This window comes from Scyliorhinus torazame, chromosome 28 (assembly GCF_047496885.1).
Source record: "Scyliorhinus torazame isolate Kashiwa2021f chromosome 28, sScyTor2.1, whole genome shotgun sequence".
NCBI lineage: Eukaryota > Metazoa > Chordata > Chondrichthyes > Carcharhiniformes > Scyliorhinidae > Scyliorhinus > Scyliorhinus torazame.
This window is the reverse complement of record NC_092734.1, coordinates 6,610,518-6,624,111: the sequence shown is the minus strand read 5'-3', so window position 1 is coordinate 6,624,111 and position 13,594 is coordinate 6,610,518. Positions and strand designations below refer to the sequence as shown.

Here is a 13,594-nt window from a genome sequence, read left to right as displayed (position 1 = left end):
TGCCCACTCACCTCGTCTGTCAATACTCTTTGTAATTTTATGTTATCATCTCGGCTGTCTACAATGCCACCTAACTTTGTATCATCTGGAAATTTGGATAAATGACTTTCTATAACATCACCCAAGTCATTAATGATAGTGTCCATATTGAGGCCCCAATACAGATCCATGTGGTATACCACTAGTGACCTCTTGCCAATTAGAGTAATTACCCATTATCCCCACTCTCTGTCACCTGCCACGCAAATAATTTCCTAATCATGTGAATAATTTGCCCTCAACTCCAAGGGCTTTCACTTTAGTTAACAGTCTCTTGTGTGGAACTTTATCAAATGCCTTCTGGAAGTACATTTAAATGACATCCATAGATGTTCCCCTGTCTACGACCTTAGTCACCTCCTCATAAAATTCAATACAGTTAGTCACAAATCCATGCTGGCTCTCCCTGAACGACCAAAATTTTAAACGTGTTTGGTTACCCCCATCCCTGATTATAGACTCCAGCCCCACTACAGACGTTAGGTTAATTGGTCTGTAATTCTCTGGTTTCCCCCTTTCACCCTTCTTAAAAAGTGCAACGACATAGATCATAGATCATAGAATTTACAGTGCAGAAGGAGGCCATTCGGCCCATCGGGTCTGCACCGGCTCTTGGAAAGAGCACCCTATCCAAGGTCCACACCTCCACCCTATCCCCATAACCCCATAACCCAGTAACCTCACCCAACACTAAGGGTCCTGGGGATTTGTCACTCTTTAGCTTCATTAATTTCCTAATTAGTAATGCTGTACGTACGTTAATTGTAAGTCCCTGTCCTCTATTGACTATTCATTTTTCGGGGACTTCTGGCAAATTGTCCTCCTTTTTCTACTGTAAATACTGAGGCAAAGTAATTGTTCAACATGTATGCCATTTCCCCAATATCACTGACAATATCTCCATTTTCAGCTTTTAGTGGGCCTACATTGTCTCTTTTATATAACTATAATATTTCTTATTGCTTTTGATGTCCCTTGCAAGTTTCCTTTCATAATTCCTTTTAGTAACTCTTACAAATTGCTTTGTGACCCTTTGCTGGTCCTTGTGTTATCCCATTCGTCCAGATCTGTGCTGTGTCTTGCATTTTTGTAAACCCTTTATTTTAGTTTTATGCTATCCCTAACCTCTTTAGTTGTCCATGGCTGTTTTTTTTTTGTGAAGCGGGGCCTTTTCCTCTCAGGGGTATGTACTTGCTCTGTATCTCATTAAATGTTTCTTTAAATATTCTCCATTGATCTTCCCAGTTTCCCATGGACAGTCTCTGCCTCATCCCGTTAAAGTCAGCCTTACCCAAGTTTAAAATCCTAGTATCTGAATCGTGCTTTTCACTGTCAAACACAACACTGAATTCCATCATGTGGTCACTATTTGATAAATGTTCGTGCACAGTTAGGCTACTAATTAAGTTGCCTCATTACTCATAACTAAATCTAATATTGCCTGTCCCCTTGTTGCTTCTGGAACATATTGCTGCAGGAAACTATCCCAGACACATTCCAGAAACTCACTGCTTTCCTGACAGATACTTATCTATAGTACCCAATCTATGTATAGTTGAAATCCCCCATTAATATTACTCTGCCTTTAGACTTGTTGGAACACGGTAGCACAGTGGCCGACTCTGCTAGGGTGGCAACCGGAGTGGAAAGCCTGGAGAACGACATCATCAGCTTGAGTGGTTGTGTCCAAGGCATGGTTCAGTCTGTGACGACCATGGCTGAGGAGTCTCCTGCAGCACATGCTGTCCGTCATCTCCTCAAAAGATCAATGATGTCAATACACCGTGGGCCATTGCTGGCGTCCCCTTCTGGGTTCCTCCTCCGCCTGATGGGCGGCCGGGTCTTCAGGGTGTGCGCCCCCTGTACATGGGATGCCACCTCCAGAATGCGTTGATGCTTCTGCTGCCTTGTCCGACATCTGACCCCCCCTGGGCATCCACTAGCATTGCGACGGCAGCCTCTGCCGGGCCGACATAATCAGCCAAATCGTTAATATCTGGAAGGAATTGGAGAAGGAGAAAGACTGACAATGATTTAGGGCTTCCACCCTGGGTGCCTCAAAACCCCCAAGCCTCCCCCATTCTCCCCCACCCTGACGTGGCCCGTCTTCTCTCAGAGTGCCATCCACCGAGGGCGCAATGCGGTGGTTAAATCACGCCCAAAATGTTTCCGGTCGATGACCTTTAATTCAATGTTCTCTCACCCCACAAGCTCCCTGAGCTGCTGAGTATTTCCAATGATTATTGTGTTTGTTCCAGATTGCCAGCGTCTTGGAGTATTCTACTTTTCATTTTGTGAGTGTGTCTGTGAGGAAGTTTGTGTAAATCTGCACGGTCTCCCAGCAGTGGACACTTTTCATTAGTGAGTGAGACCTAATCATCTCGAGATGTTCTCTGAAACTGGTTAGTTACTTTGCCAGACAGAGGTTCAGGAATCAATTGCACAGAATTCCCATATTACCGAATAATCAGAAGCAGGGAATTCAGTCCAATGTAATCATTCCACATTATTGAGCAGATTCCATGAGAAACTCCACAGTGCAGAAGGAGGCCATTTGTCCATCGGGTCTGCACTGACCCTCCGAAAGAGCACCCCCCCCCCGCTCCCCCCCCCCCCCCCCCCCCCCCCCCCCCCCCCCCCGCAACCCCACGCATCGACCATAGCCAATCGACCTAATCTTTGGTCCTCCCAAATAATGTTGTAAATCTGAAATAAAATCAATAAATACTGGAAATGTTCAGCAGTTTAAGCAGCATCTATGGAGAGAGAAACCGGGGTGGGGGGGGGGGGGGGGGGGGGGGGCGGGGGGGTGAATTCTGCACCTGCGAGATTCTCCGTTCTGTCGGCAGTGCACCCCGCCCGTGGGTTTCCCGGTGGAGTGGGGTGGCCACAATGGGAAATCCCATTGGCCAGCAGCGGGAGCAGAGACTCCTGTTGCCAGCGACGGCGTGCTGCTGAGGAACACACGGCTGGGGAGGAGGAGAATTCAGCCCAGGGTTAATTTTCAGATCAATGACCTTTCATCAGCGTGGGGATAGTTAGAGGTGTAACAGATTTAAAGCAGGTGCAGAGCTAGGGAAAAGGGGAGGAGGAGGAAAACATGGAACAGAAGGGAAATTCGGTGATGGGCTAGATGGCAGGAGAGATTAAATGATGAAACAGGGGCGGGATTCTCCGATATCGGCGCGATGTCCGCCGACCGGCGGCAAAAACGGCGCAAATCAGTCCGGCATCGCGCCGCCCCAAAGGTGCGGAATTCTCCGCATCTTATGGGGCCGAGCCCTCACCTTGAGGGGCTAGGCCCGCGCCGGTCTGATTTCTGCCCCACCAGCTGGCGGGAAAGGCCTTTGGTGCCGGGCGGCGCATGCGCGGGAGCATTAGCGGCCGCTCACGGCATCCCCGCACATGCGCAGTGGAGGGTGTCTCTTCCGCCTCCGCCATGGTGGAGACTATGGCGAAGGCGGAAGGAAAGGAGTGCCCCCACGGCACAGGCCCGCCCGCGGGTCGGTGGGCCCCGATCGCGGGCCAGGCCACCGTGGGGGAACCCCCCCGGGGCCAGATCGCCCCGCGCCCCCCCAGGACCCCGGAGCCTGCCCGCGCCGCCGTGTCCCACCGTCCCAAAGGTGGTTCAATCCACGCCGGCTGGCGTGGGTTGACAGCGGCGGGACTTCGGCCCATCGCGGGCCGGAGAATCGCCAGGGGATTACCGCTGACCGGCGCGGCGTGATTCCCGCCCCTGCTGAATCTCCGGTGGCGGAGAATTCGCGACACGGCGGGGTCGGGATTCACGCCGGCCCCCGGCGATTCTCCGACCCGGTGGGGGGCCGGAGAATCGCGCCCCAGGTGATAGTGCAAGGCACAAGAAGATGGTAATAAGGCAAGTAAATAAACAAAGTTTGGATCTAAAATGATAGCTGGCCAGAAATCCAGGATCAGGCTAGTAGAACGAACAATGATTTTAGCAAAGGAATCATCCAATTATATGGATAATCCAGGCTGGTTTGATTTGCTCTGTTAGATTAAGGGCACTGCAGTTGTGGATTACCCAGACCAATTATTATCATCAGTAAGTTCTCTGTTTCATTGCGTTTAATAATTTCCCACCTAAATGCAGTACTTGTGAAAATAGCTGGTCTTCTTCTCTCCTCTTCCAACCCACACTTGGGTTCCAGTATCACCTCAACGTTAAATCATTCTCTTCCAAATTAATGTGCTATAATTTTTTGTGATTAAAAAGGTGATAGTCATCTTGAGAAGGCAGTTGAGGGCACTTATGCATCCCTGACACCTGCCGCCTTGTGCTGTGAGGCTATTGTTGCTGAAATCAAAATTGTAGCATGTCATTTTCATATGTCACCAAAAACAGCCATAAATTTCTGATGGAAATGAATTGTCCCTCCAGCTGACAGCACAAATCAATTGATTTTCAATGGATCGTGTCATCAACGACAAAACCTTCTGTTGCAGCGGCTTGTATAGGAGCAGACACAATCATTTTATCACAGAATATTTTACAATAATTTAAAACTAAAAGATGTGGCCACGAAGTAAACACTGATTATTATAGCGAGCGAAGCATCATTTCACATTGAGGTATTTTGCACCATGTGTTATCAATCAACGAGTGTAGTGGATGTTTCACTTTGTTGCAATGTTTCAATCAGATGAAAGAAGAAGTATTTTGTATTAATGTGTACCTTTCCATATGAACAGCAATTTGTTTCCAAGTTGTGATGGTGTGTGTATGACTTGGAGGAAAACTTAACAAGTTGTTGGTGTTCCATTTGCCTTGTTCTTCCGAGTGGTGGAGTTCATGGGTTTGTAAAATTACCTCATTTTCCTGAACTCACAAGTTCCCCACAGTTTTATCCTGTCTTCAAAGCTGTTCCTCCTGCATTACAATCATCTTACCCTGCCCTAACTATTCCTTTGCCAGATATGTTTCTGGTTTAAACATCCTTAGTCTGAGCACGACGAAGAGGAAGCACCGTTCGGACTCAACTGAATCTGATTCTGTCCCGACTGCCCCTGTCATCTGTTATTCCTGCATGTCTCCAGTTACTCCTATGGCGACGTAGTGGTTATGTCACTGGATTAGTCATCTCACGACCCAGCCTAAAGCGCTGGAGACACAGGTTCACCATGGGAGCTGGTACATCTGGAACTGAAAGTTAGTTTCAGGATGGTGACCATGAAACTCTCTCAATTGTTGTAAAAAAATGATCTGGTTCACTGGAGTCCCTTCACTGGGGCTGGTTTAGCACACTGGGCTAAATCGCTGGCTTGTTAAGCAAAACAAGGCCAGCAGCACGGGTTCAATTCCCGTACCAGCCTCCCCGAACAGTCGCCGGAATGTGGCGACTAGGGGCTTTTCACAGTAACTTCATTGAAGCCTACTTGTGACAATAAGTGATTATTATTATTATTATTCAGGAAGGAAATCTGCCGCTGTTATCCTGGTCTGGCTTATTTGTGACTCCAGACCCACAGCAATGTGGTTAACTCTGAAATGGTCCAGCAGGCCACTCAGCTCAGGGGCAGTTAGGGATCGGCAGTTCTTTCCAGTGAGGCCCACATCGCATATTTAAATAAAACACGAGACATTGGGTAATCAGAAGTGATTCACTTGAGATGTGAATGCAACTTGCTTGAACGTTTATCAGAAGCTGGATCTCTTGTTATTAATGAAGGTCAGTTGAGCTGAACATTATCAATGTCTAATAAGGGTTTCTGCTGCCTTTCTCATCAGTAACACCTCAATTTCTTCCTTCTGTGTGTTCCTGTAGTTTCACCTTGCTGACATTTTGACGAATTGGGAATTTATTAGTTCAGTTCAATTGGGCAGTTTGATGGAGTTGAGGTTTATTTTCCCTGAGAGTGTAATTAATCCTGTTTCCATGTACACAGCATCAACAACTCGTATTACACAGCGTCATTAACATGGTCAATCCCCAAGGTGTTTCACAGGAGAATGATTGGACACAAATGGACACCAGGCCTCTGAAGGAGATATTAGGACAGGAGGCAGAACAAGCTTAGTCAGTGAACTAATTTTACAGAGCATCTTAACAAAGGAGAGCAAGGCAGTGAGGCGCCGAAGGAACAGGAGCAGGCGATTCAGCCCCTAGAGCCTGGGTGTCACCAGGAACAGCCAATGTCCACAGTGTAGACAGAGTGAGTGGACCAATGGGGACAAGCGGCTTCTCTCTCGCTTCACCAGGTTGATCTGTCAGAATCCAACATCATTTCTGACTTTCATCAATGGAAAATGACATTAACCATTGTAACTCATGGAGTTTTGTTGTTAGGCATTAGTAATCGAGTGTGGAGATTGTCTAACCTTGAGCGTGTTCCCCCTTACAGATTGTACCGAACCTTCCGTGACTCAAAGTACGTGTACATGCTCTTGGAGGTGTGTTTGGGGGGGGAGCTGTGGAGCATTCTCCGTGACATGTGAGTGTATGTCATTTTCATGATCATGCGTTTTATCATGCTTTGTAGATCAATACAACCAATATGTATCATAGTAGCACTAATAAAACAATTACAGTACAGCAGGAGGCCATTCGGTCCATCAAAAGTCAGTACCGATCTTCTGAAAGAGCATCCTACCCAGGCCCACTCCCCTACCCTATCCCCATAACCTTTGGACACAAAGGGCAATTTATCATGGCAAATGCACCTAACCTGCCATCTTTGATCTGTGGGAGGAAACCGGAGCACCCGGAGGAAACCCAAGCTGACACGGGGAGAACGTGCAGACAGTGACCCAAGGCCAGAATTGAATCCGGGTCCCTGGCGACTTAAAAAGCTGGATGTGTTTAGCCGAGAATTCTAAATTCCTGGGAGAAGACGAGGTCGACGCTGACGCCCAGAATGTAGAGGGAAAGAAAGAATGACTTAACTTGCATTTCTGTAGCACCTTTCCCAAAGCGCTTTACTGCCGATGAACTACTTTTCCAAGTGTTGTAAGGTCAGAGCCGTAACAGACAATGTGAGGTGAACAAGATCCCACAATCGGACACTAACCAAAACGCCAGCTTTAGCCAGGTTGGAGATTGGGCCCAGTGGAACATTTTCCTGAAAGTCCTGCTGAATATTTACTGAGACTGTTCATCAGTTACGTGTTCACATTTTCTCAGTGAATAACTGGTAACCCAACAGCCAAATTACAATTGAGTAAACAGGAATATAAGTTCATATTTCCACACCTTTGGGCTTTGTATTGGGAGCTCCATGAAGTTAAGATATCCTTGAAAATGTTTCTGAGGGTCAAATTCTAATCGTACGGCCACACCAGCCCTGATTGATGGCCATTGCGCCGACCTGTGCAGGGGAATCCGGACACAAGGTTAACACTCTACACGCATCGGATGTGAACCCTTCTCCTTCACAGGTCAAACTGTCAGAACTATTTTGGGCTAATGGATCCTCTGATTTTAACCATCAGCTGCTGTAGACACAGACGGACAGGCAAATTAGCAACAACCGAAACAGGGGCAGCACGGTGATGCAGTGGTTAGCACTGCTGCCTCACAGCACCGAGGACCTGGGTTCGAATCCCAGCCCTGGGTCACAGTCGTGTGGAGTTTGCACATTCTCCCCGTGTCTGCGTGGGGCTCACCCCCACAACCCAAAGATGTGCAGGGTAGGTGGATTGGCCATGCTAAATTGCCCCTTAATTGGGGGAAAAAATTAATAAATTAATTTAAATTAATAAAAAACAACCGAATCAAAATAGCTACAGCAATAACTTTCATTTATATAGCGCCTTTAACACATTAAGACATTCCAAACGATTTTTCAGCAGCAATCATCAAACAAAAATAATTAGACTTTCCTTTCCTCTGTCAAAGCTGAGTTTGTATATTTGTTTTCAGGTGCTTCTTTGATGAACCGACAGCGCGGTTTTGTGTTGGGTGTGTTGTTGAAGCTTTTGATTATTTGCACAATCGAGGTATCGTTTACCGGGATCTCAAGCCGGAGAACTTGCTGTTGGATTCAGATGGATATGTGAAAATGGTACGTCCAATGGGCTGTACCACCCAGCCTGCAACTGAACACTACATACACACATTACAACATCAGGACATAAGAATGTGGAGCAGGAGGGGATCATTCGGCCCCTCGAATCTGCTCCTTCATTCAATGCGATCATGGCTGAACGCTTCCTACTTTCCTGTCCATTCCTCATAATTGCTCAATTTCCTGAGAGAGCAAAAGATCGACAGCGTCCTTCAAACTCTAACACCTGGAGGGATCTTTTCTTAATACAAACTTAATGGAAAAGGTCACGTGAAGTTAGAGCTGCCAACCCTGATTGGCCGTGTTCCTGGAGGTTTGATCACCTAAATTCCCAGCTGGCCAAGATTCATTTTTCTCCAGCTTCAATATTTTAACAATGAAATCCGGCATTTCTGGACATTAATGGAGAACCCTGGAGTATTGGTGACCCTTGCATGTTCAGGTATGAACAGATCTGGCCAAGATCTGTGCAAGAGTGAGCTATACTCAGCATACAGTTTGCTGTATGATAACTAATCAGAGTTTCTGTTCACAGTGCAGACTGAAGCACCATCACTTCCCAGTCCATCAAAATCACTGTTGTCTACAGTTGAAATGTGTCCATTAGTTTCCAGGCAACATCTGATCATTAGCTGCGCACAGTTTGGCCCTGTGTTGGATTTTTACCCTGTGCAATGTCAAACCCGAGTGATGTGCGGCTGCCTATTTGAGCAGGTTGACACTGAGGTCCTCCAGAGAGCAGTCAGAGCTCAGCTGCAGAATCCAATCAACATCACGGAGCTATGCGATATTTGCAAAGTTTTCAATTTTCATACTGCACCACCCAAAGACAATCAACTCACAGCTCCACATTGACCCGTGATGTGGGCAGGGAGCTGACTGTGATGTTTTTTTCAGATAAATGTCCTTAAACTCCACATTGTAAGCAGAACACAGAAGCTTTCTTCGTCCTTACAATACGAGTGATTGTGAGAACTGCACATGCGGCAGAAAGTCTGTTTTAATACCTAATCAGCCTTTGTTTTGAAATTATGAAGTGTAAAATCAGAGGAACTATTTTCAGTGACAGGAAAGTCAGTGAGCAGAAACACAGATGTAAGATAATCCGTAAAATCAGCAAAGAGGGCTGTGGAGTGAATGTTTTGGTGTCTCATTGGGTTGCACTCTGAACTTTGAGCCAGACAGTTGTGGGTTTGAGTGCCACACGAGAGGCTCGTGCACAAACATCTAGGCTGCCTTTTGAATGAGATGTCACATTGAGGCCCTGCCTGAGGTGGCTGGAACACATTCCCGCTCTCTCTTCTCCACCCCTTTCCCTCTCTCTGCCTGTCACCCAGTTACTTTCTCTCTCCTTCCCCCCCCTCCCACTCAAAGAGTTGTGAATCTTTGGGATTTTTTACCCCAGAGGGTTGTGGCATCGCTGAATATATTTACGGGTCTGATAGACAGATTGTTGGTCTCTCAGGGAATCGAGCGATTTTGAGAGCGGGCAGGGGAATGGGGAGGAAGCCCAGGGACAGCCCTGATCGTAATAAATGGCGGAGGGGGGGGGGGGGGGGGGGGGCTCACTGGGTCATGTGATCTGCTCCTGCTCCTGTTTCTTATATTTTATGTTCTCCCTTTTCACTCTCTCTTACATTCTACCCTCTTTCTCCATCTCAACTCCCTGCCTACTCCCTTTCAACACCCTCTCTGCCCACCTCTTTCCCTGCCTCCCTCTCCCACCTTTCTCACTCTTGTCTCTCCTTCCCTCTCTCCCCTCCCACACTCTCCCTCCCTCTCTCCCCCTCCTACTCTCCCACTCTCTCTCTCCCTCTCTTCCTCCCTCACTATCTTCCCCCGTCTCCCACTCTCCCTCTCATCTCTCTCGCCCTCCTCTTCCACTCTCACTCTCACTCGTCTCTCTCCCTCCCCTCCCACTCTCCATCTCTCCCACACACCCTCCTCTTCCACTCTCCCTCTCTCTTCCCCTTAGGCTGATTTTGGTTTTGCGAAGTGGATTGGCCTTGGCAAGAAGACTTGGACATTCTGTGGAACCCCAGAGTATGTTGCTCCTGAGATCATCATGAACAAGGGACATGACGTTGGGGCAGATTATTGGTCTCTGGGAATCCTGGTCTTTGAGCTGCTGACTGGAAAGTGAGTATTGAGGATACAGTTACACCTGGTTTAACACAGAGGGGCAAATCTTCACTTCATGTGACCGTTTAAACAGGTGATAGCAAATTAATGGATGGGATTTTCTGCATGCTTTCTGCCAACGGAAGCGGCCTGTTAATGGTTGGCGGCAGATCAGGCCAGGCCTTTGGCGGGACCTGACATTCCCAATGGTGGGAAAGCTGGAAAATTCAGTCCCTTTAGAATTGAAGAACCTTCTAGCACAGAAGGCGACCATTCGGTCCTTCCTTAATTTGCAAATTAATGACAGGGCAACCGTGTCAATAACATGTGTTCACTTTATCACTACGCTCAGCGGGTGGTAAATATAAACATCTCTGTTACGTTCTGTCAGGTAGGAACGATACGACATTGAATTAATAGAGCGCGATTTGCCGGCACTTCACGTTGGCGGAATATTCCGGTCCCGTGCTGACGCACGGGTTTCCCGGTGACGAGGGGTGCAGTCCCTGGGAAATCCCGCGGACAACGCCGGGGTTGGTAAATCCCGCTGGCGGGTCACCTCCGCTGCCAGAAAACACAAGGCGGGTTGTTTGGTAAATCCCGCCCTAAAATAAAATGTCATCTGGTGATGTTGGAATAGTAACCAGGAGGTGTACCTTCCGTGTATACTCACCGTGAACTCAGTGAACTCACACTGTGCCTTAATGTGAATGTACCATCTCACATACACAATGCAGAGGGGCAAGGCTCGTGTCTGAGAGGCACTGCAGGTTTACACTGGCATTTTCTTTCAAAGTCATGTTGTCCATTTGCAGAGCTAGTGCAGACAAGAGGCCTGAATGGTCTCCTTTGGCGCCGTAACAATTCTGTGCGAGGTCTTCACTGTGCCCATTCTTTTTTGAGACGATGGGATTGTAGAACAAATGTAGGGATTTAATATTATTCATAAGTTGCAGCTTTCGCTTTACTTTCACTTGGCCAAGGAGATGATGCCATCAGGTGATTTGTTCCAACACCAATGTCGGTGAATCACGGGTTTTACCATTAGCTAAACGAGAGAGATTGCCCAAAACAACTCTGTGACGATAGAGTCTCCTTCGCATGTTCATTTCATCCTACTGGCGATTAAATGAACAGATTCTGTTTTTAAAAATGCTATTTATTCAGCAACAGCTGTCCCATTAGGCATCACTGACTAACCATGAGGTACAGATGTGCCTTTTGTTGGTCAGGTTGTGTACAGAACAAATTCAGGTGTCAAGGTACCATCTCGCCGTGCTATTCCTTTTTAAAAGCTCCTTCATACATATGATAATCAACGTTCTGTATTTGAATGAGGTGGGTGATTAACATGTTTGTTTTGTGAAATGAAACATGTCCCTCTTACTCTAAGTGGGAGGCGGGATGTTGATGATATCTTGCTGGGGGATTGAAAGCGGGGGAACACTGTGGTTATGTTGGGACCTGTAAGGACAGGGGATTATTCTGGCTCCAATGAGTAATTCTTCTTTATAGAAGGTTAAATTGATTGGAATAAGCGCTGTTCTCAATGCAGAATTTACTCTTTAACAGAAAGCAGTAATTAACACCGCAGCAAGATCTCACAAAAACCTGCAACTTCTGATCAGGTGCCCATTGTCCTGATGTAAAGCCAAACAGAGAATGTCAGCCCGCGTAGAATCAGGCCATTCAGCCCATCTGCTCCACACATTTATGCTTCACAAGAGCCTCCCACAACTTTCTTTCTCGCCCTGCCACCATATTCTTCCATTTCTTTCTCTCTCATGTATTTAGCGAGTTTTACCCTTAAAGTCATCTATTCATCTCAATCTCCCTCTGTGGTAGCGAGTTCCACATTCTCTGCTGCTAGCATCTTTCAGGGCAATATTTTCTTTTAAAATTTGGAAAGACATCGCATCATCTGGTCACTGACCTGGATTTATTTTTTGAGAAGATTGTAAGTTCACCGAGGACTGTCAATAACCTTGCTTTTCCTTGGAAACCACATCATTACAGCGAACTGATCAACCTGACATTTTGATGGGGAACCATAGAAATTATACAGCACAGAAGGAGACCATTCCGCCCATCTTGTCCATGCCAGCCCGAGGACACCGAGGTGCCCTTTCCAATCCCACCGCCCTGCACCCAGTCCATAGCACTGTAGCATACAGCACTTAAGGTGCAGGTCCAGGTATGTTTTAAAATAGTTTAGGGTCTCTGCCTCCACCACCAACTCAGGCAGCGAATTCCAGACACCCGCCACCTTCTGCATACAAAGGTTTTTCCTCATGTCCTCTCTAATCCTTCTGCCAAGGACCTTCCATCTATGACCCCTGGTTTCTGAGCTCTCTGCCAAGAGAAACAGGTTCCTCCTCCTGACTACTCCATCTCACTCCTCAGTCTTCTCTGTCCCGAGGAAAAGAGCCCGAACCTCTCCAATCTCTCCTCATAGCTACAATTCCCAGCCCTGGCAACATTCTGCTAAATCTTCTCTGCACTCTCTCCAGAGCAATTACATCCTTCCGGTAATGTGGCGACCGGAACACACAATACTCCAGTTGTGGCCTCACCAGTGTTTTCTACAATTCCAACATTTTATACCCACTTTTCTATTCTATACCTCTACCAATGAAGGAGAGCCGTCCATATGCCTTCTTTACAACCTTACCTACCTTTAGGGATCTATGCACCTGCACGCCAAGATCCCTCACTTCACCTATCCCTCTCCATATATTCCCGTTGATTATGTATTCCCCTTTACTGTTTCCCTAAAAGCATTACCTTACACGTATCTGAGTTGAACTCCATCTGTCACTTTCCTTCCCCACTCCACCAACCCATCTACATCATTTTGGCGCTTACAGTTATCCCCTACATTATCCACCACGCGGCCAATTGTTGTGTTGCTTGTACATTTCCCAAATATGCCCTCCACGTTCAAGTCCAAATCGTTAATATATAAAACAAACAGCAGAGATGCCAACACTGAGCCCTGCACAACACGGGCATCATTGCGCTTGAGCGAGAGCGTAATGCGGCTGGAGAATCGCGGCCGATGTTTCCAATTGTGTTGAGCCCAGAACTAGGGGTCATAGTTTGAGGATAAGGGGTAAACTGTTTAGGACTGAGGTGAGGAGAAATTTCTTCACAAAGAGAGTGGCGAATCTGTGGTAGTGACTTAAGACCAAAATGTTGTCTAATTTCAAGAAGAAATTAAATCTAGCTCTTGGGGCTAAAGGGATCAAGGGATATGGAGGGGGGGGGGCCGGTACAGGAATTGAACCCGCGCTGCTGGCCTTGTTCTGCATTACAAGCCAGCTGTTTAGCCCACTGTGCTAAACTGTGAGTAACCAGGGTTACACCTGAACCACACTGTGATTGATCGCATTAATGGTTTTCAAACAGA

The 13,594-nt window shown here is 47.0% G+C and overlaps 1 protein-coding gene across 1 annotated transcript in view; it reads left to right on the top strand.

The window, feature by feature from the left end:
- Positions 1 to 13,594, top strand: part of prkg2l (protein kinase cGMP-dependent 2, like) — a 61,169-nt gene that overhangs the window by 35,035 nt on the left and 12,540 nt on the right. The window contains exons 13-15 of the mRNA XM_072491401.1: positions 6,403 to 6,492; positions 7,920 to 8,061; positions 10,040 to 10,203. Coding sequence (XP_072347502.1) covers positions 6,403 to 6,492; positions 7,920 to 8,061; positions 10,040 to 10,203 — 396 coding nt within the window. The remainder of the gene's footprint in view (positions 1 to 6,402; positions 6,493 to 7,919; positions 8,062 to 10,039; positions 10,204 to 13,594) is intronic.